At 45.1% G+C, this 24,863-nt stretch overlaps 1 protein-coding gene across 1 annotated transcript in view; it reads right to left on the bottom strand.

The window, feature by feature from the left end:
* lyst (lysosomal trafficking regulator) overlaps nucleotides 1-24,863 on the bottom strand; it is a 122,351-nt gene that overhangs the window by 10,856 nt on the left and 86,632 nt on the right. The window contains exons 29-49 of the mRNA XM_080782618.1: nucleotides 24,084-24,314; nucleotides 23,355-23,521; nucleotides 22,704-22,856; nucleotides 21,961-22,116; nucleotides 21,304-21,495; nucleotides 19,648-19,880; nucleotides 19,010-19,219; nucleotides 17,831-18,007; nucleotides 17,066-17,142; nucleotides 16,031-16,219; nucleotides 14,928-15,073; nucleotides 12,138-12,234; nucleotides 11,947-12,008; nucleotides 11,192-11,247; nucleotides 10,367-10,519; nucleotides 9,144-9,388; nucleotides 7,996-8,062; nucleotides 4,845-5,001; nucleotides 3,213-3,353; nucleotides 2,290-2,507; nucleotides 1,340-1,570 (exon numbers count right to left, since the gene is read on the bottom strand). Of these exons, the coding sequence (XP_080638744.1) occupies nucleotides 1,340-1,570; nucleotides 2,290-2,507; nucleotides 3,213-3,353; nucleotides 4,845-5,001; nucleotides 7,996-8,062; nucleotides 9,144-9,388; nucleotides 10,367-10,519; nucleotides 11,192-11,247; nucleotides 11,947-12,008; nucleotides 12,138-12,234; nucleotides 14,928-15,073; nucleotides 16,031-16,219; nucleotides 17,066-17,142; nucleotides 17,831-18,007; nucleotides 19,010-19,219; nucleotides 19,648-19,880; nucleotides 21,304-21,495; nucleotides 21,961-22,116; nucleotides 22,704-22,856; nucleotides 23,355-23,521; nucleotides 24,084-24,314 (3,358 nt within the window). The remainder of the gene's footprint in view (nucleotides 1-1,339; nucleotides 1,571-2,289; nucleotides 2,508-3,212; nucleotides 3,354-4,844; nucleotides 5,002-7,995; nucleotides 8,063-9,143; nucleotides 9,389-10,366; nucleotides 10,520-11,191; nucleotides 11,248-11,946; nucleotides 12,009-12,137; nucleotides 12,235-14,927; nucleotides 15,074-16,030; nucleotides 16,220-17,065; nucleotides 17,143-17,830; nucleotides 18,008-19,009; nucleotides 19,220-19,647; nucleotides 19,881-21,303; nucleotides 21,496-21,960; nucleotides 22,117-22,703; nucleotides 22,857-23,354; nucleotides 23,522-24,083; nucleotides 24,315-24,863) is intronic.

Below are 24,863 nucleotides of genomic sequence, written 5' to 3'. Positions count from 1 at the left end.
AAATAAGAATAAATAGAGCTATAGACAGTATAACATTTACATAATCAGGCATTGTCAAAGGCCACAGAAAAAAAGTGAGTCTTCAATAGGGACTTAAAAACCTCTAATGAGGTAGCAGAACAAATGTGGAGGGGTAGGCTGTCCCAGAGTCTAGGGCCGGCCGCTGCGAAAGGCCTCTCGTCTTGGTATTTTGTTTTGGGGTCAGACCCCTCAGGTCAGCTTGTCAGCTGACCTGAGGGGTCTGAGCGGAACATACGGGTCAATGAGTTCAGACAGGTACAGGGGAGCCAGCCCATTTATTGATTGGGGAATGGACAGGAAGCCAGTGGAGGGAGGCTAGGACCGTAGCTGATCAATACCCATCAGAGAAAACCAGTGCGTATTCTAATCGCATTCTAATCCAGTTGACATTTAGAGGGCAGGTGCTCATGTGAAAAGAGTGCACCTTGTGCAGCACGTGGAACCGGCCGGTTGCCTTCATTAAAAGTGTGAGATTTATAGATTTTGGGGCATAAATATTATATTAGAAGCTTTTTTTTCAATCAATAATTGATCAATGTCACCATGGTCCACATACTGTACAATTGATTCTTTTTTTTCCTCCAAAAGGGCACATTGATGTCCAGAGGGCATGGGCAGGTGGTGCTCTAGCACCCCCTAGTGTATATCTGTGCACGCCACTTGTCATGATGAGACTCTGGTGTTATCAGAGAGCTGGTGTTATCATCTAATGGTGCCTATCATCAACGCTTGCTGAAAAAGGCACCAAACTCCCAATTACACACGCTCATTTATTCTTTTACTAGTCCTCTTTCACTGGCACCTGCACAACACTTTCTGTCCAACAGGTGGCACTGATTGTGTTTTTAAGTTAAAGGGACACTTCACCCTTTTTGCAAAAAAATATATGTTAATGACGTTTAGAAGCTTTAGATCACTTTCCTGGCGGTATTTATGTGTGTAATATGTGGTTTTAGATATTTTAGATTGTAGCAGTGAGCCTCTTGTCTCTGATGTCATGGACACTGGTCTCACTACCTTCCTGGACTACAATTCCCATAATTTTTTGGTGCACTGCTCCTCCTTGTGGATAGGGGGGAGAGCTGTCTTACTGAGACAACATGTAGTCCAGGAAGGAAGTGAGCCCAGTGTCCATGACATCAGAGACAACAGGCTCACTGCTACAATCTAAAATATCTAAAACCACATATTACACACATAAATACCCCCAGGAAAGTGATCTAAAGCTTCTAAACGGCATTAACATATATTTTTTTGCAAAAAGGGTGAAGTGTCCCTTTAAGTTAAAGTTGACCCATCTGGCAGTAGAACAGCTTACCGGGAAGACTATCTCCTTGGCCTGCTCGCGGTTCTCCCTGAAGGCCAGCTGCACCAGGAGGCCCATGGCCGCGGGCAGCTCCCCCTCCATCAGGAGCCTGGGTCCGGCCCGGCTGACGTGGGTGGCGCTGAACAGCTGTCTGGGCGTCTGGCCGTAGGTCTTGATCATGGTCTCCAGGGCCCGGCGCTGGACCGGGTCCTCCACGGCCGAAACGTCCATGCCGAAGTACGTCTTGGGGGGGGAGGGGGGGAGAGGGAGTGAAACTAGAACGTTAGCCCAAACAATTCAACTTTTATTTATTCTCCAAATTACACTGATTAACTCAAAGTCATTTTCAGTGTCATCGAGTATTAGAAAATACAATACAAGGTATGCATGTGAAATTACATAGGTTTACAAAATTTCAAAATGATCTAAAAACAGTTACACATTGTGGGGGGTCTGTATGCGTGCCTGGAACAACATATTTTCAGATGGGTGTCGGCGGCCAATTACATATTATTTTCAGGGTCCTTGACATGGAACAGTTTGAGAACCACTGATGTGGAAACATTATTTTTTCCAGAAAAGACCGTTGTAGGATTTAAGATGTCTTCTGATTTAAGAAGACATTTTGTAGAATCAGGTGCTCAGGTATCAATGGGTATAAGTGTCTAGTTAGTACTTAATGTGTAGTTCAAAGTGCTTTACGTACAAGTAAAAAGGAATTCACATAAATGCAAAAAATTGAACAAGGGTAAAAAACTAAGGTAATAGCTTCAAATCTGGTCAGTGAAATTCGTTGAAATTAAAAGTAAATTTAAGATAAGGTTACAAGAGAATCAGTTAAAATCAGTTAAAAGCAAGGGTTTTTAGCCTCCTCTTAAAGTCATCAACTGAGGTTGCCAGGTCTGATATGCAGAGGGGAAGAGAGAGTTCCACACCGCTGGGCGGTGGAACACACTACTTACCGCCGGGTGGAAGACATTGATGGCGTGGACGGCGGCTTTGCCTTTCTGCTTGAGGCCGAACACCAGGTCGATCCACTGGCACAGCGTCTGGGACACCTGGTCCGACTCCAGCGCCTGGCGGTGGATCAGGATGAAGAGTCTGGGGTCGTTGCGGGCCCAGGGCGGCAGGTTGACGTGGTTGACCCGCTCGCTGTTCTGACGCACCCCGAAGTCAAAGCCTTCAGAGGAAGAAAAAAAAAAATATATAGTCATTGGTTAGACCAGTCATTAGTCCTACAACCTATCTCAAACCCTCACCTCCTACGGGGCAGCACACCTAAACCTAATCGTAACCCTCTCCCAACCCTTAACGCACCCCTCACCAACCTTAATCCGGTCGTTTTAACGCACCCCTCACCAACCTTAATCCGGTCGTTTTAACGCACCCCTCACCAACCTTAATCCGGTCGTTTTAACGCACCCCTCACCAACCTTAATCCGGTCGTCTTAACGCACCCCTCACCAACCTTAATCCGGTCGTTTTAACGCACCCCTCACCAACCTTAATCCGGTCGTCTTAACGCACCCCTCACCAACCTTAATCCGGTCGTTTTAACGCACCCCTCACCAACCTTAATCCGGTCGTTTTAACGCACCCCTCACCAACCTTAATCCGGTCGTTTTAATGCACCCTTTAATGCACAAACCTTACCTACCTAACCAATGACTACCGGTAGTCTAAACTAAGTATGCACCCCTATAAAGAAATAAAGAATAAAAGATAAATATATCGTGTGCATTTTCTTTTCAAACTTTCAGAGAATTCAAAGCCGTCAAACAATACCCAATCTACAAGCTCACAGCATGTTTCATTCTGCTCCAAGAGTGGTTAAAGATAGAAATTATCGATTCAAAGAATGGTAAAAGAAAATCTAAACTCCTACCCTCTCTGTTGACCAGGAATTCTGGGAGATAGAAGAACTCCGGGATGAGTTCTTTGACGTCGGTCATGGACTCGTAGGAGGAGAGACGCCACGTGGTGTTCATGGAATGGAAGGTCCGGTCCGGGATATCAAAGCTCTGGTCTGATTAGGGCCAAAACACACACAACACTAATTAGAGATTCGGCTCCCCTGATTGAAAAACATTTTCCCTTTCATGGCTCTCAGAGAAGCTTGTTTTGCTGAGCAGCATTCATTTACAACCACATTAAAACAAGATGGTGCACTTCAGAGAATCAAAAGCGAGAGGAGAGATGAAGGAAAAAGTCGATGACAAGAAGAAGGATATTAGAGGAAGTGACACTGGACAGGGAACCGGTCAGTATTTGGACAAAAGAAAGAGGGTTCACAGCATTAAGAGAGAACATGTTTTCAAGGTTAATAATAATACATACTGTATGTGACTAAATTTGACTGAGGGACTGCCATTTTGTTTTACTTTTCGGTTTCATGTCATGTGAAATCAGGGAATCATAGCTTCAAATTGACATATTGGTTGTTCAGTTTGACCCACCAGTTTTGGAGATATGGCTTATAGAGCAATTTATATTTAATATTTACATGTCGATTTCACCTCTGACACTTATTTCAGCTCTTCACATGCTCTAGTATGTGAAGAGTCTGCCTGTCCTATTAACTAATTTAACCCATTCTAGGCAGGAACCCCTTTCAGTGTTTTAAACATTATGCTATAATTTAGCTATTGAAAAATAGCAGATCTACAGATCGGTCTGCTATTTTTGAAAAGCCGTGAAAATGTGCCGCAAATCTTTGAATATATATTTCAGAGCGAACATTTTTAACTAAAGTATTGGCTTCCGGGGGGGTCCCTGGAACTACATATTTTGAGATGGGGGTCTGTGGCCCAATAGAGATAATTCTGGGGGTCCTTGACATGAAAAAGTTTGAGCACCGCTGACATAGAAACATAGGTTTTTCAGAAATCTGGTCAAATCTGGTCCACCTCCACCACAGTGCTGTAGTATCACACATTCACATCTGAGTTCCTCCATTAGGCACATTAAGGGTTCCTAGATAGAGGCTGCCGACATGATGCAGACAGGTGGAACTCAATGACGCTAAAAGCTTTTCTCCCCGAAGATAAACGACAATGATCAACCTACAATTTAGGCATTTAGCAGACGCTCTTATCCAGAGAGCCATACAAAGTACAAGTTATCTTTTGTTAAAGAGACATGGGTTATCAGTATATAAAAAAAAACAAAGAAGACATCACTAATGTCTAGTGTTTTATTTGTGGTGAACACTAGCATTGCTATTTGCCAAAGAATCATAGATCTGCTATTTTGAAAAAATCATGAAAATGTGGCGCAAACCTTTGAATATATATTCTTTTTCAGATGGGGGGGTTAGCAGCCAATTACATATAATTTCTGGGGTCCTTGACATGAAATATTGAGAACCACTGATATAGAAACATGAGGTTTTTCAGAAAACGGTCATGATTTAGAAGACATTTTCTAAAATGTCAGATAAAAATAGCAGATCTACAAGCACTCAGTGCAGCGCTATGAGCTTGTAGCTATTTTGGAAAAATCTAAAAAAAATAGTCACCCTGATAGGCCAGGAACATCTTGGTGAAGGGCGGCATGCGGACCAGGAAGTGGAGCACCGTGCCGCTGTTGGAGTAGTGTGAGCCGTAGTGGTAGGGCTGCACGGGAGGCATGGGGTCGTCATCACGTACGCCCTTCCGGTACTCCTCCTCCAGGTACTGTAGGAGGAGAAACACAACCACTGTTATAACCTTCCTGTACTCCTCCTCCAGGTACTGTAGGAGGAGAGAAACACAACCACTGTTATAAGTTAACCTTCCTGTACTCCTCCTCCAGGTACTGTAGGAGGAGAGAAACACAACCACTGTTATAACCTTCCTGTACTCCTCCTCCAGGTACTGTAGGAGGAGAGAAACACAACCACTGTTATAACCTTCCTGTACTCCTCCTCCAGGTACTGTAGGAGGAGGAGAAACACAACCACTGTTATAACCTTCCTGTACTCCTCCTCCAGGTACTGTAGGAGGAGAGAAACACAACCACTGTTATAACCTTCCTGTACTCCTCCTCCAGGTACTGTAGGAGGAGAGAAACACAACCACTGTTATAACCTTCCTGTACTCCTCCTCCAGGTACTGTAGGAGGAGAAACACAACCACTGTTACAGTATACCCTTCCTGTACTCCTCCTCCAGGTACTGTAGGAGGAGAGAAACACAACCACTGTTATAACCTTCCTGTACTCCTCCTCCAGGTACTGTAGGAGGAGAGAAACACAACCACTGTTATAACCTTCCTGTACTCCTCCTCCAGGTACTGTAGGAGGAGAGAAACACAACCACTGTTATAACCTTCCTGTACTCCTCCTCCAGGTACTGTAGGAGGAGAGAAACACAACCACTGTTATAACCTTCCTGTACTCCTCCTCCAGGTACTGTAGGAGGAGAGAAACACAACCACTGTTATAACCTTCCTGTACTCCTCCTCCAGGTACTGTAGGAGGAGAGAAACACAACCACTGTTATAACCTTCCTGTACTCCTCCTCCAGGTACTGTAGGAGGAGAAACACAACCACTGTTATAACCTTCCTGTACTCTTCCTCCAGGTACTGTAGGAGGGGGAAACACAACCACTGTTATAACCTTCCTGTACTCCTCCTCCAGGTACTGTAGGAGGAGAAACACAACCACTGTTATAACCTTCCTGTACTCCTCCTCCAGGTACTGTAGGAGGAGAGAAACACAACCACTGTTATAACCTTCCTGTACTCCTCCTCCAGGTACTGTAGGAGGAGAAACACAACCACTGTTATAACCTTCCTGTACTCCTCCTCCAGGTACTGTAGGAGGAGAGAAACACAACCACTGTTATAACCTTCCTGTACTCCTCCTCCAGGTACTGTAGGAGGAGAAACACAACCACTGTTATAACCTTCCTGTACTCCTCCTCCAGGTACTGTAGGAGGAGAAACACAACCACTGTTATAACCTTCCTGTACTCCTCCTCCAGGTACTGTAGGAAGGAGAAACACAACCACTGTTATAACCTTCCTGTACTCCTCCTCCAGGTACTGTAGGAGGAGAAACACAACCACTGTTATAACCTTCCTGTACTCCTCCTCCAGGTACTGTAGGAGGAGGAGAAACACAACCACTGTTATAACCTTCCTGTACTCCTCCTCCAGGTACTGTAGGAGGAGGAGAAACACAACCACTGTTATAACCTTCCTGTACTCCTCCTCCAGGTACTGTAGGAGGAGGAGAAACACAACCACTGTTATAACCTTCCTGTACTCCTCCTCCAGGTACTGTAGGAGGAGAGAAACACAACCACTGTTATAACCTTCCTGTACTCCTCCTCCAGGTACTGTAGGAGGAGAAACACAACCACTGTTATAACCTTCCTGTACTCCTCCTCCAGGTACTGTAGGAGGAGAGAAACACAACCACTGTTATAACCTTCCTGTACTCCTCCTCCAGGTACTGTAGGAGGAGAAACACAACCACTGTTATAACCTTCCTGTACTCCTCCTCCAGGTACTGTAGGAGGAGAAACACAACCACTGTTATAACCTTCCTGTACTCCTCCTCCAGGTACTGTAGGAAGGAGAAACACAACCACTGTTATAACCTTCCTGTACTCCTCCTCCAGGTACTGTAGGAGGAGAAACACAACCACTGTTATAACCTTCCTGTACTCCTCCTCCAGGTACTGTAGGAGGAGGAGAAACACAACCACTGTTATAACCTTCCTGTACTCCTCCTCCAGGTACTGTAGGAGGAGGAGAAACACAACCACTGTTATAACCTTCCTGTACTCCTCCTCCAGGTACTGTAGGAGGAGGAGAAACACAACCACTGTTATAACCTTCCTGTACTCCTCCTCCAGGTACTGTAGGAGGGGGAAACACAACCACTAGCTTGTAGATCAGATATTTTCAGCAAGTGTATGTATTGGACCCCCTCTAAAACGAGATTCTACATCTCAAGGGGCCATCCTCTCAATAGAATTCGGACAAATTCTGCCTTACGATGGCATCAAGGCACGCCAAAATAAATTTTAGTCGACTAAATCAACTGTAGATTTAGTAGACTAAAATCTTATGATATTCACACACACACACACACACACACACACACACACACACACACACGTCGTCTCTCAGAGCTCTCGGTAATGCAACGCAACACTTCATACACTTCAACAAATCAACTGTGTTCACATGTATAGCTTCTGACTGGTCACTAGAGTGATTATGTTTACTTTGTGTATTGGAGATTATGTAATGAGTATTGTAATTTTGCTGTAAATATTATTAGAATGTATAATGTTTTGTATTTGACTGGGTGTTTCTTTAAACTATAGTGTCACTGTATTTTATTTTAGAAAAGTCTCCTGTGGACAAGTGGTGAAAAGTAGCAACATGTGCTAACACACTGTAAACGATGCATCTACAATTTGTGCAATGAGCAATGTAATGGTTATGTCCATAAAATACGCACATCACTTCGTGGAGGTGCTGGGTTCAAAAAGTGACGTAGGAAAAGAGAAGGGAAAACCCCGTTTTGACCAGATGAAGAGCCTTGGCTCGAAACGTCGTCAATAAATATATCTTTTGGAGCATACGAGTGTGCGGGTTCCCTTTTCCCTTTTCCCATATCAAATAAATAAACATAAACATAAACATAGTACTATAGTGGGCTGAGGCGTACTTTGTAATTGTCCACGTAGCGGTCCTCTTTCTCCTTGGACTGGACGGCAATGGGTTTGATCAGGTTCCTGCAGCGATGGCGAAGACGAGGCACGAAGGAAGAGAAGAGAACAGCAGTAAATAACGGATGGATGGATGGATGGATGGATGGGTGGAGGGATGGGTGGATGGATGGATGGATGGGTGGGTGGGTGGGTGGATGGATGGATGCTGTCTCGTGTTGCACTGATGAATGATGAGCGCTTCTTAACCCATTCTGACCGGGCACCCATTTTGGTGTTAGCATCATGTTATGCTTTAGCTATTGAAAAATAGCAGATCTACAAGCTCATATCGCGCCACCGAGTGGCGCGATACGAGCTTGTAGGTCTGCTATTTTTGAAAAATCGAAGAACGACTGACATTTTTAGAATCTGATCTCAGGTCAGAATGGGTTAATCAGACCAGTGTGTGTCCAGTGGAAACCTGGTATGAATCTGATCTCAGGTCAGAATGGGTTAACTCCGCAGTCACGAGTTTGACTCCAGAGGGAGATCCATTCATTCTTGTGCAGAAGAGCATCGAATTAATCAAGGACAGACAATGTGTCAATTAACCACACCTGACCTTATTCATGAATGATAGTCTGAAAAGCCCATACAAGAAATCTGATTAGCTCATTATTTTGAAATAGTTTGAGCACCACTGATAATAGAAACATCATCGTCATCATAATTTCTCGACCGGATTTTCACGATGCCACGCCAGACTTCCCGGTCCTTCATTGCCATCCCCAGTTCCTGCTTACTGATGCATGTGTCCCTAGTGATGACATCAGGGAAACCTCTGGTCTGCTTTGAGGCAGGACTCCAGAAAAGAAGGGAAGATATAACCTCATTGTCAGCTCTGTAGCAGTGGCCGGCAAACTGTGTTCTGGAAACATACTGTAGGGCTTTTCAGAAAACCGTCATGTTTTAAAAGCGATTATTAGAATCTGGCCTCACGTATAAATGGCTTCTGAACGGGAACTCCTTTAGCTATTGAAAAATAGCAGATCTACAAGCTACGAGCTTGTAGGTCTGCTATTCTTTTGTAGAATTTCGACGTCAGGTCTAAAAATGGCTGGAATGAGTAACATGAACGGAAGGAGGTGCTGTGTGGCGTGCCGACCTGTAGATGGCGGTGTCCTGCAGGTCCAGCGTCTCGCTGATGTAGTCCCGCAGGATGAAGGGGAACACGGGGTACTGCATGAGGTCGTTGAAGGAGCGCCCGGCGTGCTTGTTGAGGTGCGTGAGGTACTCGAAGTTGGAGATCTGGCCCGAGCCCCACAGCTGCGTCAGCGCCGTGATGTTGCCGTGCTCCAGCAGGTTGGGCAGGTCAGAGGTCAGGATGTTGTGGTACACGTCGTCGCGGAACTGTGTGTGCAGCACGTAAAGACGTCCCCGGAAACATAGAGAAAGGGTGATGAGATTTGGTTGAACTGTGTGTGCAGCACGTAAAGACGTCCCCGGAAACATAGAGAAAGGGTGATGAGATTTGGTTGAACTGTGTGTGCAGCATGTAAAGACGTCCCCGGAAACATAGAGAAAGGGTGATGAGATTTGGTTGAACTGTGTGTGCAGCACATAAAGATGTCCCCGGAAACATAGAGAAAGGGTGATGAGATTTGGTTGAACTGTGTGTGCAGCATGTAAAGACGTCCCCGGAAACATAGAGAAAGGGTGATGAGATTTGGTTGAACTGTGTGTGCAGCACGTAAAGAAAGACGTCCCCGGAAACATAGAGAAAGGGTGATGAGATTTGGTTGAACTGTGTGTGCAGCACGTAAAGATGTCCCCAGAAACATAGAGAAGGGTGATGAGATTTGAGTTTTAAACAATGCGTTTACCATTTTTCAGTACATGTAGACTCTTTCACTGCAGACACCTGCTGTTTTGTGTGTGTGTGTGTGTGTGTGTGCGCGTGTCTGTGCGTGCGTGCGTGCATGTGTGTGCGTGTCTGTGTGTGCGTGCGTGTCATGTGGCCCATAGGGCAGGAGTCTACCCCACAGTGCCACTTGCCCAAATGTGATGACTTCGTCACATTTGTGATGACGGGTATGGTCGTTTTTAGCCGTTATTTTTCGTGCAAAAACAAATGCTTGCAAATAAAGTACTTGAAAAGTAAAGTACAAATACTTCAAAATTGTACTTAAGTGCTAGTTACTTTCCAATATTGCTTATTTTGCCGTATACCTTGGTGGTGTCGAAGGCCAGCAGCAGGGTCCTGCCTGTGTTATTGTGTACCTTGGTGGTGGTTAGGCCAGCAGCAGGGTCCTGCCTGTGTTATTGTGTACCTTGGTGGTGTCTAGGCCAGCAGCAGGGTCCTGCCTGTGTTATTGTGTTATTGTGTACCTTGGTGGTGTCGAAGGCCAGCAGCAGGGTCCTGCCGTTGGTCAGGAAGATCTCCACAGCGTTGTCTCGGAGCTGCCACCAGCGCTTATGGACCTCTTTGATCTCCTCGTACGTCCAGGAGAACGAGGCCGCCTCCGTCTCGCCGTGAACGCTCTGTTCCAAAGACGTTAAAAACCCACGTTAAAAACCAGGGGAAGCAAAGCATGCGTCCGTGTCATTTTAGATTGGAGCAGACATTTTTGAAATAGTGGTTTAGAACAGTGGTTCTCCAAAAAATAGCTAAATGGTCAATTTATATAGCGCCTTTATCCAAGGCGCTTTACATAGTGCATTACATTCACCCATTCACACACACATTCACACACCAATTGCGGCGGAAGCCATGCAAGGCACCAACCAGCACACCGGGAGCAATTTGGGGTTCAGTGTCTTGCCCAAGGACACTTCGACTTGTAGACAGGAGGAGCCGGGATTCGAACCGCCGACCTGCCACGGATCATTGGACGACCTGCTCTACCTCCTGAGCCACAGTCGCGCCCTAGCTGATGTACAAGCTCTCATAATGCAGTATCAACAACACCATCCGAGACATATAACTTTATATACGTATAAACAACTTTAAGCATGTTCTGCTTGAAGTTCCTTTGTAATTTACCCTGATTTTATAATGTAGCTTAAGGTGTACTGGATGTACTTTGATTTGTATTGTGTTGTATTGTAACCTCGGCTACAGTGAAAATGAGGGCTTGCCCTCATTTGTACTCCAGAGTATACATAAAGGTGATGGTGATGATCATTATTTGACACAGTCCTGTGTGACTTTACCTGGCTGTCCTGAGCATCAGCTGCGTTGTCTTCCACAAAGTACATCCCAGACTTCCCTGTAACACAGTAGAGGGTATGATTAATACTGTATATTGTTACATTTGATATTTTCTGCACTATAACCACTGTTGTTTTCGTCTGGGCGTCCTTGACATGAAAATGTTTGAGAACGACTGACATAGAAACATAGGTTTTTCAGAAAAGATTTAAGACATTTTGTAGAACCGAACTTAGGTCTAAATGGGTTAAAAATGTATCCCTTATCCCTAACCTTTTTTATATAACCTATTTTGAAAAACATTTTTCAATAGTTAAAATAGCCTACAACATGTCGATGTAGATCGGCTAGATGAACTATTAAAAAATGTTTTTCAAAATAGTAAATGGTAAATGGTAAATGGTGCATTTATATAGCGCCTTTATCCAAGGCGCTTTACATAGATTGTGCATCACATTCACCCATTCACACACACATTCACACACCGATGGCAGAGGAAACCATGCAAGGCACCAACCAGCACATCGGGAGCAATTAGGGGTTCAGTGTCTTGCTCAAGGACACTTTGACAGTAACTCTGGGGGAGCCCGGGTTCGAACTGGCAACCTTGCGGTTCCCATCCAGGCACTCTACCCCTGAGCCACCGCCGCCCGTAAAAAAAAAAAAAGGGCAAAGTATTTTAGGGATAAGGGGCATGGGAGGAAAACAGAGCCCTCTGTGTACAGCAGACTGTGAGGGTTGGGTTGCCAGGTCTTACCCAGAAGGAGCTCCCCTGCTGTCTCTCTGGAGGGGGCGACACTAACGCATCGCCGGGTGAACCTAAGGATTACAAAAACACATTGAAGCCATGCAAGGAAATACATTAAACCGAGCCGAGACGTTTTAGTTGTTTGTTTTTTCATTTATAAATGTATTTATCCCAGGAATTTGTAACCCATTTAATGGTACCTGATGGGCTCGCTGGTGGCCTTGTCCTTCACCGTGGACGAGAAGGACGAGTGGGTTTTATCTTCAAAGAGGAAGGACAGCGGAGGCTTGGCAGCGTCTAGACCGCCACAGAGGACACAGTATAAAGTACAGTACAATGAACGTCTAGACCGCCACAGAGGAGGAGGCACAGTATAAAGTACAGTAAAATGAACGTCTAGACGGCCACAGAGGAGGAGACACAGTATAAAGTACAGTACAATGAACGTCTAGACCGCCACAGAGGAGGAGGCACAGTATAAAGTACAGTACAATGAAGTCTAGACCGCCACAGAGGAGGCACAGTGAGTGTACAGTACAGGACAATGAAGGAGACGCTACCAGACTGACACAATAACAGGCATCAGACCCAACGGTAACGATGACACGCAGCCAGACTCGCCGGAAGCCCAGTATTTGTATCAGTGTTATTTGTGCCAGGAATTTCTATTTTCACTACTATGACTTAGTCACCAAGTCTTTGGAATGAAATTTAATTTACTTAGTCACATTTTAGTCACCTGGAATGTTTTAATCGACTAGATATCATACGATTTTAGTCGACTGAATCTACAGTTGATTTAGTCGACTAAAATGTATTTTGGCGGGCCTTGATGCCGTCGCAATGGCTGATTTTACACGCTGCGACGCTATTTTCAGCATGCCAACCAAGTGTAAAATGACTTATACTGGATCTCTTGTCCACTAGTCCCTTCCTAACATTTTAGTCTAGTTTTTATTGGTTGAACGACAATATATTTAGTCTTAGTTTTAGTCATCATAGCTTAGTTTCCATTTAGTTTAGTCAGTGAAAACAAGGATTGTATTCACCCTCGGCCTTGCGTCTGTCTTTGAGAAGGTATTTGTATGTATTTACCCTCGGCCTTGCGTCTGTCTTTGAGAAGGTATTTGTATGTATTTACCCTCTGCCTTGCGTCTGTCTTTGAGAAGGTATTTGTATGTATTTACCCTCGGCCTTGCGTCTGTCTTTGAGAAGGTATTTGTATGTATTTACCCTCAGCCTTGCGTCTGTCTTTGAGGAGGTATTTGTATGTATTTACCCTGTCTTTGAGGAGGTATTTGTATGTATTTACCCTCTGCCTTGCGTCTGTCTTTGAGGAGGTATTTGTATGTATTTACCCTCTGCCTTGCGTCTGTCTTTGAGAAGGTATTTGTATGTATTTACCCTCTGCCTTGCGTCTGTCTTTGAGGAGGTATTTGTATGTATTTACCCTCGGCCTTGCGTCTGTCTTTGAGAAGGTATTTGTATGTATTTACCCTCGGCCTTGCGTCTGTCTTTGAGGAGGTATTTGTATGTATTTACCCTCTGCCTTGCGTCTGTCTTTGAGGAGGTATTTGTTTGTATTTACCCTCGGCCTTGCGTCTGTCTTTGAGAAGGTATTTGTATGTATTTACCCTCGGCCTTGCGTCTGTCTTTGAGGAGGTATTTGTATGTATTTACCCTCGGCCTTGCGTCTGTCTTTGAGAAGGTATTTGTATGTATTTACCCTCGGCCTTGCGTCTGTCTTTGAGGAGGTATTTGTGTGTATTTACCCTCGGCCTTGCGTCTGTCTTTGAGGAGGTATTTGTATGTATTTACCCTCGGCCTTGCGTCTGTCTTTGAGGAGGTATTTGTATGTATTTACCCTCGGCCTTGCGTCTGTCTTTGAGGAGGTATTTGTATGTATTTACCCTCGGCCTTGCGTCTGTCTTTGAGGAGGTATTTGTATGTATTTACCCTGTCTTTGAGGAGGTATTTGTATGTATTTACCCTGTCTTTGAGGAGGTATTTGTTTGTATTTACCCTCGGCCTTGCGTCTGTCTTTGAGGAGGTATTTGTATGTATTTACCCTCGGCCTTGCGTCTGTCTTTGAGGAGGTATTTGTGTGTATTTACCCTCGGCCTTGCGTCTGTCTTTGAGGAGGTATTTGTATGTATTTACCCTCGGCCTTGCGTCTGTCTTTGAGGAGGTATTTGTATGTATTTACCCTCGGCCTTGCGTCTGTCTTTGAGGAGGTATTTGTATGTATTTACCCTCGGCCTTGCGTCTGTCTTTGAGGAGGTATTTGTATGTATTTACCCTGTCTTTGAGGAGGTATTTGTATGTATTTACCCTGTCTTTGAGGAGGTATTTGTTTGTATTTACCCTCGGCCTTGCGTCTGTCTTTGAGGAGGTATTTGTATGTATTTACCCTCGGCCTTGCGTCTGTCTTTGAGGAGGTATTTGTATGTATTTACCCTCGGCCTTGCGTCTGTCTTTGAGGAGGTATTTGTATGTATTTACCCTCGGCCTTGCGTCTGTCTTTGAGGAGGTATTTGTATGTATTTACCCTCGGCCTTGCGTCTGTCTTTGAGGAGGTATTTGTATGTATTTACCCTCGGCCTTGCGTCTGTCTTTGAGGAGGTATTTGTATGTATTTACCCTCGGCCTTGCGTCTGTCTTTGAGGAGGTATTTGTATGTATTTACCCTGTCTTTGAGGAGGTATTTGTATGTATTTACCCTGTCTTTGAGGAGGTATTTGTATGTATTTACCCTGTCTTTGAGGAGGTATTTGTATGTATTTACCCTGTCTTTGAGGAGGTATTTGTATGTATTTACCCTCGGCCTTGCGTCTGTCTTTGAGGAGGTATTTGTATGTATTTACCCTCGGCCTTGCGTCTGTCTTTGAGGAGGTATTTGTTATGTATTTACCCTCGGCCTTGCGTCTGTCTTTGAGGAGGTATTTGTATGTATTTACCCTGTCTTTGAGGAGGTATTTGTATGTATTTACCCTCGGCCTTGCGTCTGTCTTTGAGGAGGTATTTGTTGGGGATGGTGAGGTAGCAGCGCTGAAGCCGCCGCCGTTCCCGGTTGGGTCCTTCCGTGGGGTCCAGCTGCCAGGACGTCGGGTAGGAGGTGTGGTCGTACCAAACGGCCCTAAAAAAAACACACACAGTTCAACATAACGCTCCATTATACAGTAGCTCTCATATAGAGCTTAGCGTCCTCACTTCCCACATTCACACATGACACCAATGGTGGCGAGCTCACATCGACCAACTCATTGGAGGCAATGTAGGGTTCAGTGTCTTGCCCAAAAGGACGACATGTAGACATTCTAACAGCGGGCGAACAGCAGCGACTCTGGGCGATAAAGATCTCCTAGTGGTAGTAGTTGCTGCTGTCATTAAAACGTATCACCGCTCCGCACGGAGGGCAAACAAAGCAACACATGGATTTGATTGGCTATTGCCAGACGATGACGTCGTCCAAAAGTTAAAATATGTTCATGTTTTTGAACGACGTTTCTCCGCCACACTTTTCGGACTTTCGCCCGCTATCGCTAGTAGTTCGTTGCCAGGTCCCGTTAGACGTAGACTATAATAACGCACTTCCGGGTAAACAGATACACCCAGCCTGTCTGTATACCCCGCTGTTAAAACGTATTGTTGGCTCATTACTAAGCATGTAACGATACACTCAACTCGCGATATGAGGTTCATATCACGATATGAGGTTCACGATACGAATAATTTTCCAGGCAAATGACCAAAAACTTTATTTTTTTTATGATTCATCTCCCCCCCCCCCAAGCTTTTTTCACAAATTTTATTTAACTACATTGCAAACATAATTGCCTTCCTTGATGTATTAATGAGCATAAATTAACGACCATCACCCCTGGGCACAGTCACAGACACACACAGCTCCCCTCTGCAGGCCTCTACTACTGAAAGTGACCGCATGGAGTCTGTCTCATTTCTCTCCAAAAGCATGTGAATATGATTTTTAATAAATCGATACATATCGTCGGGATATAATATCGAGATATAGCGACATACGATACATCGTTACACGCCCACTCATCACACAGCCCTGTGGCGCTCCGCTCACCGGTCATGTGTGAGCTGCTGCACCAGCTCCTGCCAGTGGCGGCTGGCGCTCAGGTCCACCTTGTAGAGACCTCTGATGTGCTGGATGACCTTCTTCCGCTCCATGCCTTGACGCAGAGACACGTTCTGGGTTATGTCGGCGGCGATCTTGGAAATGTCCTTTGACTTCCCGTCCAGCCGCTGCATGAGACTGCGGTCAGCAGAGAGAGGACAGAAATGGTAAATGGTAAACGGTGCATTCATATACAGTAGAGTGCCGCAGTCCCTCCCCCTTTCAGAAAAACGAGTGGCCCAGGAAATGAAACCCCAATGCATTCTCCCATCGGCACTTCTTATTTAATTTATTTAAAGACGGTTACGCCGCGGACAAAGCCAACTCGGATCGTGACAAATCATGACAATGAACACAATGTTTTGGGCCGATGAAATCATTAGAAAGAAGAAAAGAAAGTCAGGAGACAACACTATTTGTTTTGTTTTTCGTCTTATAAATGATTTGATCGGCCCAAAACATTGTGTTCATTGTCATGATTTGTCACGATCCGAGTTGGCTTTGTCCGCGGCGTAACCGTCTTTAAATAAATTAAATAAGAAGTGCCGATGGGAGAATGCATTGGGTTTTCATTTCCTGGGCCACTCGTTTTTCTGAAAGGGGGAGGGACTGCGGCGCTCTATAGCGCCTTTATCCAAGGCGCTTTACATAGATTGTGCATTACATTCACCCATTCACACACCGATGGCAGCGGAAACCATGCAAGGCACCAACCTGCACATCGGGAGCAATTAGGGGTTCAGTGTCTCTTGCTCAAGGACACTTCGACACCAACTCTGGGGGAGCCCGGGTTCGAACTGGCAACCTTTACGGTTACCATACCATCCAGGCACTCTACCCCCGAGCCACCTCTGCCCAGAAAGAAATGGATGGAACAAGTTGCATCGAGAAAAACAAAAAAAGCAGATAAGAACCGATACTTTGCCGGTATCTGCGCTGTGAGGAAAACCAAACGCAGCAGGTCAGGAATACAACGTGACTCACCCTCTCTGCGTGTTGGACATTTTCTTTTCCCACGCCGCCTTGCTGGTCTTCTCCTCTCCCTCGTACTTGATCTTTTCCTAAGATGAGATGAAATCACAAGTCGTTTCTCGAGGACAAGTTGGTCCTGAAATGCATGAGGTGGAATATTGTTTCCCTGGCCTAGTTAGATAAAACCGCCATGGCTTTGGGCTGTTGGTATTTAGAGGGGAGAGCAGTTGGAGCACACGGTACTGTTAAACAGAACGCTTAGAGAGGCTCGTCTAATGAGGAATGTTCATCTATCTTTAGGAATAGAGTCCAAAGGGAAGCACGCACATCTCAACACATTCTACAGGTGCTGAACAAAAGATAATATTTACAGTACAGTGAAAACACAGATCTAGATCCCAGGCACTTTAGAAGAAAATATGTTGCTACCCGCAGTGGCGTGCACAGACATTTGAGCAGCGCGTGGAACCGGCCGGTTGCCTTAATAGTGTGAGATTTATAGATTGTGGGGCCTAAATAATATATTAGATGCTTTTTATCAAGAATTGATCAATGTCAGCATACTGTACAGTGTACACTGTACAAAAAACAAACGCATTTGTTTGTTTTTTTTCCAAAAGGGCACATTGCCAAAAGGTGTCTAACACTGTTACCCGTGTGGGTCTTCGTCAGGTATTACCTGACTGGCTCTAGGTCAGTGTGCGGACTGCCTTCCGTTCATCTTTAATCGCTGCCCATTCGAAAGAGAAGACCTTTATTTTGTGTGCATTAATTTACCTCTTTGATAGCCTTGAGCATCTCCGGTTTGTGCGGCGCGTTGGGCGGTATGCATCGATGGCCGCACAGCTTCAGCGAGGTCATGAAGATGCCCACGGCGCTCTGCTCCTCCTTGGAGAGGCTGTCCTTGTGGTCGTGCAGCATCTCGTGGAGGTAGAGAGCCAGCTTAGGGCCGTGCTGAAAGAGCCAAAAAGATCACACCAGTGTGAAGTGAGTGGTGCAACTCCGTGTGGGGGTTCCTGGGGGTCCCGGGGGGGGGGGGGGGTTCCAGACCCACAGGAACTCACCCAGGGTGCGGGCCCGATTCCGGTGAGCCGCCCCGCGTCCGAAACGGTTGAGAAATTACAGTTACCACGTGGGGGGGTCCATCTACTGTACCCTCTACTGTACTGTACTGTACTGTACTGGCATACCCAAAATCATCATATATCAGTCTGGATTATGTCAGAGCCGAGGCCACTGTACTGTACTGTACTGTACTGTACTATTCAACCCGCTTTACTCACTCAGTCAGTACTACCCAAGTATGTTTGAATCAAAACTATTGCTTTCAGAATTTGGTCGAAAGAATAAAGCTTTTGACTCTCCAATCTACAATACTGGTCACGATTGTGCCCAGACTGATTACGTTTATACCTCATAGACCTATTTTTAGGACTTAATGGGTTAACGCAGTGTCTCCCCAGGCCTGGACGGCCGGACCCAAACGTAACCAATTCAGCCCCCTTTCAAAAATAGAGAAAATAGCCGGTATAAACAAGCTCACAACGTGTGCACATACAGTAGCAGCTTATAGATCTGGTATTTTCACTATTGTAAATAAATTAGTTTATACAGAAAAATTACATTTCTGAAATACTAAAAAAAATACATATTATTCTGACATTTTTACATTTTGTGAAATGTTTGAATTTTTTTCAAATTTTTTATTAAACAAATTAAGTAGGAAAGATTAATATTTACTCACAACAATGCCTAAAATGGGTCCGTGATGACCCAAAATGCGGTCACGACCCAATGTTTGGACATTTAATTATTCCATTATTAGTCTGCGCTGAAGAGACACTGGCAATTCATTGTTTGTTTGTTTTTGAAAAGCGCTAGATAAAATTCAAGTTATTATTATTATTAATAATAATTAGAGCAATTAAAGAGACAATTGGAGCTTCGTTCTCTCACCTCTAACCCCGGGCTGAGGCTCTCCCTGAGGATCTCCGAGTGCTTGGCGTCGAACACGAACTCCAGCGCCTCCTTCCTGTCGGACAGCAGCAGTGCAGGGCTCAGCGTGTGGACCAGCAGGCGTCCGATCTGCACGCGGAACGTGTCCCGACACGACCACAGGATCCTCCGCCACTGCTGGTGAGGGGCTCCACCGCGCCCCGTGCTGCCCTAAAGACGGACAGGGGTAGGAAAGATTTTACTTTAGAGAATGTCTTCTAAATCCTGATAGTTTTCAGAAAAATCTATGTTTCTATAATCAGTGGTTCTCAAGGTTTTCCATGTCAAGCACCCCCAAAAATGATGTGAATTTGGCCGCCGACCCCCATCTGAAATTATTTTTGCTCCATAAGCAAATATTTGAGTTAATATATGCATGTTAATATATATATATGTATGTAATATATATATATTAACATGTGTGTGTTAGGTTGCGCACAGGTGGTGAAAAACAACCATGTTGTTTTCGTGCTCAGACGCACCCAGCCACCCACCCAGAGACACACAGTCACTTAAGGAAGTGGTTGCACCACTTAAAAATATAAAATAAAGGCAAAAGCCACAACAACAACAAAAAAAGACAAAAAACTCAATCCTACCAGGCTGATCTTGATTCCCTCCATCATGAGTTTGAGGATGTCCTTCTGGAAGCTCTTCTTGCTGGCGGGGGGGAGGGGGAAGGGGATGGGCGAGTGGGCCGAGCCGGCGGGCGTGGAGCCACTGCTGCCCTCGTCCTGGGCCTGGTCGCCGGGGTCAGGGGTCAGCAGGTAGCCCGAAGGCTGGTCCGGGGAGTCGGGGATGTTCAGGAGGTCGTAGAAGTCCTCGCTCACCTCTACACAACCAGACAAAGGGGGGGGGAGGACAACACAAAGAAATGCTGAGCAACAAAACGAAAGACGGGAAGCAGAATTTATTTCAGGTACTTGTTCTGCCGACACTCGTATCAACCGTCCTATAGGAGGCACTGGCGCTGTGTCTTACGATACGATACAACTTTATTGTCAGCTTGCACTGAAATTAGTTTTGTGTCCATGACGTCAGCGTTCAAGAAAATTACAAATTACAAATTACAAAATGGTAGACATTACAGGACAAAACAATCACAGAAAACAATCAGGAACGAGAACATATCCACTGGTTTAGCGATTTTGGTTTAGAAGCAAGACAGACTGGTGTACAAACGAGTTCTTTAGTCTGTTTTTCTTAAATGTAGGGACTCTAAACCGCCTCATGGAGCAACAGTTGATATTCATCATTTAAAACATGGAAGGGGTCAGAGGAGACGCTCTTCTCCAGTCTAAGCATGCTCTTGGTCTGGGCCTCTTTGCCCAAAATGCACCCACTCAAAAGACACCCGACTCCCCAATACCGTTGGAGGGGTTGAACCTGACACAGAGGTCATCATAATCTCAAAAAAGGGAGAAAAAAGTGTTTTGTTTTCAAATGTATGGATTATTCTTTTATTTATTCAAGAAATTACTTTGAAAAATCATTTAATGTGGTATTAGTTCATGAAAACATTAGCTTTTTTTGGGACAGTTTTTTGATTTTTTTGGAAATTATTATAATAATAAAAAACAAAATATTAAGGGTCAAATAAAAATGTGTCTGCGACCCACAAATGGGTCCCGAAACCCAGTGTTTGGTAACGACTGCTCTAGGCCACCTAGGCGCCAACATTGCAGAGTACATTGTAGACAACACTACTACTGTATACCCAAGAATAACACCGGGGCTCCACCGGGCGCGTCAGCGTCAGCGTCGCGTCTCCGTCACCGTCAGGGAATGTTCCCTTTTTAATCAATGAAGGGTGGCTCCACTGCCCGCGTTGCATTGCGTTGCGTGACTGCATTAAAATTGCCCCGGTTCGTTTTTTGACGCACACGACGGAGATGCCCGGTGGAGCCCCGGCGTTAGACACTGTCAGTGCTGTGTACTGTACCATGGTAGATGAGAATAAGACACTGTCAGTGCTGTGTACTGTACCATGGTAGATGAGAATAAGACACTGTCAGTGCTGTGTACTGTACCATGGTAGATGAGAATAAGACACTGTCAGTGCTGTGTACTGTACCATGGTAGATGAGAATAAGACACTGTCAGTGCTGTGTACTGTACCATGGTAGATGAGAATAAGACACTGTCAGTGCTGTGTACTGTACCATGGTAGATGAGCCTGGTATAAGACACTGTCAGTGCTGTGTACTGTACCATGGTAGATGAGAATAAGACACTGTCAATGCTGTGTACTGTACCATGGTAGATGAGCCTGTTGACGGCCAGCACCACCAGCCTCTGCAGGCGTTGCACAAACTCTGTCTCGCTGGCTCGGATGGGGTTCTCCTGGCTCATCCTCCTCTGCATCATCTGGTTCAGCTCGTCGCTCGCCACCGAGCGCATGCGGGTGAGGAGGGAGTCGGACTGGGCCAGCGAGAACCGCCGTCGGCCTGGGGTGGGGGGAAAGAATGACCAAGAAGAAGTGCATTAGAGTCGAGAGGAGGGCGACATTTCAAAAGTTCAGGGAGGGCAAGGCAGTCATGCAACGACCTTATGGTTATGAATCATTATCGTCTGGCTTGGATGATTAGAAAGATTCACTAATCAAAACAACATCTGTGCTGAAATCTCTCAACAGTTAATTAGCAGATGAACGCACGCGCACACACACACACACACGCATGCGTGCACACACACACACACACACACACACACACACACACACACACACAGGCACCAGTAATGCACAGAGGGTACTGTACTGGGCAGATTAACCCCCAGTTTGAGGACCGGGGCAAAGGGTGAGTTTCACTGCAACAAAAAGGGAATAACATGTCCCGTGGAACGGAAGATGTTTTCCCTCCTCCTCCGCGGAGCGGAGAGGAGAGGAGAGGAGAGGGGTGTCCACCGGCTACCTGACATGTAGGACGGAGATCCAGAGGGGGAGGAGGAAAGGGGGGAGTCCTGGGAGGAGAGGAAGCTGAAGGGAGGGGACAGGGGGATCTGCCCATAGGAGCAGTAGTGCTGTCTGGGGGGGCGGGGGATAATGGAGTCTTTCATGGCGATGGAACCTTTTGAGCCGTGGGAGGGGAGGGGAGGGAATGGGATGAAGACACAGCGGTGAGACAAGGACAAACTTCACAGGACAAACATCAAATGAAATGTTGAATGAATGAATGGTTTATTTCCTCATTACATAAGAATGTAGTTCAGAAACAATAACGTAGAACATGTACTGGGTCTACAAAACAATCAACATTTGGACGAAACATAAAAAAGTTAAACTCTGGTTGAAATCAGGCCAGAGGTGCGAACACTAATACGTTAAGGCACATTTTAAAACCGTTATTGCTTGTACTTAGATTAGATGTATTTATATTTGTATGTAAAAGTTTGTTTTTAGGTAGATGTAGGTAGTTGTAAAAGATTGTTTAGCTGTATAGAAAGGCCTAACCAGGGACAAATTTGCCTTGGCTACAAACCCTATGTACAATGCAACGGTTTCATGTTTTTACAACTTGATATATTGTTTTTTGTATTGTCCCTGTTAAATAAACGTATAAATAAATAAAATAAAACTACTTGGCACTTTGTAAATTAAGCATAATAAAATGGGAGACAGCGACTCCCCCGAGGCGTTTTGATTGGCCCGCCATACCTGCGATGCTCTTGCGTTTCTGGTAGATGGCGTGATGTGGAGAGCTGGGCACGTTGACGGAGCTGCTCAGCTTCTGGGGGTCCTGATTGGCTGTGGTCTTAATGAACTCTATTGCTGACTGGAGGACACGGAACTGCAGCGCCACGGCCATCTCTGGAGAACCAATCAGGGGATTGTAATGCAACTTATACAGACATTTCATTCAGTACACTTTGTTAAACACTTTGTTTTTCTTTTCCTGATGTATTGTGATGTTTTTTCTATGTGATTGTATTACTCAATGACACTGAAAATGAGTTTGAGTTACTCAAGTGTAATTTCGAGAATAAATAAAACTTGAACGAAAAGAACACAACATTGCAAATGAGAAAGGGAGTGAAAGACTTGACATTTAGAGTGACATGAGCACATTTTACTTCCTCTGCGTACCCCCATTTGAGAACCACACTCTACACCCATTGACACCTTTAAATGAAGTGTGAATCGTGGTACCACTAAAGGGGGTGTGGTGCCACAGAGGCACCGCAGAGGTACTCAAGTGGCATCACTGCCAGTCTCAACTGCTCACCACTGTATAGCTGCCAAGAGTACAGTAAGGCCACATCAATCATGGTTTTTTTTAATACATTTCCAGCCCCCCTGCCTCCTCACCTCGTGTTCGGCGCATCTTGCTGCTCTGCATGTAGCCCAGGAGAGTGATGAGGTCCTCGATGATGCGGAAGTATTGGGACCCCGAGGAGCTGCAGGAGTGGATGGTCACCGCCACCAGCAGCTGCTGGATGTCACACACCAGCAGCTTGTAGTCGTTCAGGGGGATTCTGCACGGGGAGAGACAGGAGGGGAACATTAAGCCCAGGGACTGAGTCTGTCAGACACTTCTATTCCACACATCAATGAAGTTAGACAAATTAATGTGATGCACAATTTAATTCACGGCTCAACGGTTCGAACTGAGGCCGATTATTTCACAATTTCACATTAATAAATAAAACATGTTCTAGACATTCTAATGATCACAAAAAACATATATTAGTTATTTTACTGGTACTTAAAAAAACAAATCTAAATTCCTGTTTAGTTTTTTGTAACTGAATGGCTGGAAAATGGAAATTTAGAGTTTACATAGTACACACAGTGCATGCATAAACTTTCCTTAATGATTATATCTGGTTTCAGTATTTATTTATGACAGATTTGTGTGTATACATGACTCACCCGTTCTCCATGCCGTTGAGGGTGGAGAGGAGAACATAGTACAATGACTCACCCATTCTCCATGCCGTTGAGGGTGGAGAGCGTGTTGTAGAGAACATAGTACAATGACTCACCCATTCTCCATGCCGTTGAGGGTGGAGAGGAGAACATAGTACAATGACTCACCCATTCTCCATGCCGTTGAGGGTGGAGAGCGTGTTGAAGAGGACGTAGAGCAGGCCGTGGTCCAGGAGGATGTCGGCCAGCTTGGGGCAGGCGTTGATGAGCTGCAGCAGCATGCACAGGATGTTGTGCACCAGAGCGTTGTCGTACAGGGAGTTCTCGATCAGCCCCAGCACCGGGATGATGCAGCGCTTCCTGAAGGGAGAGATGTTCTCCATGTCCTCCAGGTCCAGACTGGGTGGGTGAAGGAGAGGAAGTTATTAATCACAACTCAAATGAAGGAATTCATTATTCATCATTGGCCAAAATGTAGTTCTGTAGTTGTTCCTGGTTCTCAAACCGTCGAGGGCAACGACCCCCATCCAAAAAGTTTGTGAGTTTTGCGTTTTCAAAAATGTTCAGAAATATCTGGAAGAATAGCAGATCTACAAGCTCACAACATTTGTTGGCTATTTTCACTACTTCTTAAATTTTATCGTTTCAATTGATGGAATTTCTTTTATTCGTTCAATAATTTACTGAAAAAGATAATTTAATTTGTTTTCAATTCATGAAAATGTAGCTTTTTTGGGATTGCTTTGAGTTGTTTTTTAGTTTTTTTGGGGGGGTGACAAAAGCGTTGTCTAGCAACCGGGACAGGACAAAAGGTTGGTTTTCAGCCTAGCCGTTTCATATTGATATAAAGCTTAAAAAGCTGAGATATTGCGGCTTCGGCAGTAAAACAAATTAGGAAACAAAAAAATAAATGGACCCGTACAAAATGTGTCCGTGACACAGTGCCTT

This window comes from Protomyctophum bolini (genome assembly GCF_963924005.1).
Source record: "Protomyctophum bolini genome assembly, chromosome: 14".
In the NCBI taxonomy this organism is placed as follows: Eukaryota; Metazoa; Chordata; class Actinopteri; order Myctophiformes; family Myctophidae; genus Protomyctophum; species Protomyctophum bolini.
The sequence above is the reverse complement of the archived record's forward strand: the minus strand, read 5'-3'. Positions and strand labels throughout refer to the sequence as shown.